Source organism: Morchella importuna (genome assembly GCF_003444635.1).
Source record: "Morchella importuna strain M04M26 chromosome Unknown Morimp01GS036, whole genome shotgun sequence".
NCBI lineage: Eukaryota > Fungi > Ascomycota > Pezizomycetes > Pezizales > Morchellaceae > Morchella > Morchella importuna.
The window spans coordinates 504,812-506,502 of NW_025763433.1; the positions used below are offsets into that span (position 1 = coordinate 504,812).

A 1,691-nucleotide genomic window follows, 5' to 3' on the forward strand; every position below is an offset into this window, starting at 1 on the left:
TCATCATCGTCAGATCATCAAAAATCGTTTTTTCATCCCATCCCATCCCGTAGTACATCTAGAGCATTGTAAAAGAAACGTTTCCAACCTTCAACTTCCGCCAGCAGGAGCCGTCCGTGGTCGCTGTGAGTTTTTTTTTGTGTGTGTGGAGTATATTGCGCCGCCACCCCCCCCCCCCCATCTCTCCCGGATCCCCCCCATCGCCCCAATCCCGTAAACAAATAAACTCCTGTAGTTTTTGCTTTTTTCAAAAATCAAAATGACAAAAGAAATGTAGTTTTCGTAAAGGAATGTACTCTGTGTAGAGAGATTATGTTTATAAGCCACCCGTTGTAACATAGGAAAAGTAAAAAAAATAAAAGAAAATAGGTTTTAAGAGAATCGATTGGGTCGCCAATCTATAGGCTCCCCTTCCTCGACCCATCCTCAGACGAACCAAACTCGAAACCCTCATCCTCAGCCGGATACGGGAATGAGCAGGTTGATGCGCCATTTTGCAGCCAGAACATCGACGCCGGGTATAGCCTCGAGCTGGGGTTTACATGGCAGCTTGCGCACAGCGGCACATACGGTGATGTTGGCGCGGTTGTGGTGGGCGACGGGTGCTGTGTGGGTGGGTCATAGGTGTCTGCGAAGCGGTTCCCCCATGGCTGTAGCATGAACGAGGAGTCGGGGGTGTCGTCAAAATGCGCCGAGGGGGCTTCGGGCGACTTGTGGTAGAAGAAGTTTGACGAGAAGTAGCTTTCGCTGTTTTCAGACTTGATCTGCAAAAAGGTGCCTGTTAGCTTAATTACAATTTCGGGGGTGTCTAATGAACATGGAGAACGTACGAATTGTAGCCTGGGGTCGAGCTTGTCATCGTCTGAGGCAATGTTGAAGAGTGGTGAAGGTGGGAGCGAGTTTGGTGAGCTCGCGACACTGCTATCGGCGGAGGAGGAGGAGCTGGAGGTGTTGATCATGGCAGGGGAGCGAAGGGGAGTCTCGAGCCCGTCGATGCTGCTGCTGATTGATGGGCGCTGCTTCTGGCGGGAGAGGAATGCGTTTGAGGCCTTTCCTCTCTTCTTCTGTTCGCGCTTGTATTCACAGTCGAGGCCAAATACTGGGTTGTGTTAGTTGAAGTATTCTTTAGGCCTGAAGCTACGAATCAACTCACCAACACAGTGTTCGCAGGGTGTCTGGCCGTCGCATTTTGTGCGCAACTGGTTGCAGCGGTCGCAAGCGCGCGAGACTCGCTGTCTTGTTGCTGTGGACTTCCTTGAGCCGATTCTTGAGCTTGTGGTGTGGTGGAGGGAAATCATATTTGCGGTGGTAATGATGGTTGTAGGAGTTTTGATGATGTAGTCTTTGATGGCGTTGATGATGATGATGTAGTTAGATGAGAGTTATAGGCAGGTAGTAGTGTTGATAGTAGTGGTGGTAGTGATAGTAGTGATAGTGGTAATGATAGTAGTGATAGTAGTAGTAGTAGTAGTAGTAGTAGTAGTAGTAGCAATAGTACTAGTGACAATAGTAGTGGTAGCGTGGATCTTGAGAATACACGATGGATCGATGATTGATGATTCTTTTTTCTTTCGTTTCGGCGGGCTGTCGTCCACAAGATATATCCACGAAGAATCCATTAGACGAGGCGCTAGTAATTAATTAAATGAGGTATGATATATCGAACAACATGCACGTAGCTAACAAGTAGG

The 1,691-nt window shown here is 48.3% G+C and overlaps 1 protein-coding gene across 1 annotated transcript; it reads right to left on the bottom strand.

Annotated features, from left to right (window-relative positions):
• Positions 1–398: 398 nt before the first annotated feature.
• LAJ45_09510 (uncharacterized protein) lies at positions 399–1,298 on the bottom strand (the record flags this gene model as incomplete). The annotated part of the gene is made up of 3 exons (XM_046119052.1): positions 399–764; positions 831–1,099; positions 1,154–1,298. The coding sequence occupies 3 exons, from the start codon at positions 1,296–1,298 to the stop codon at positions 399–401; spliced, it is 780 nt and encodes a 259-aa protein (XP_045967867.1).
• Positions 1,299–1,691: the final 393 nt, after the last annotated feature.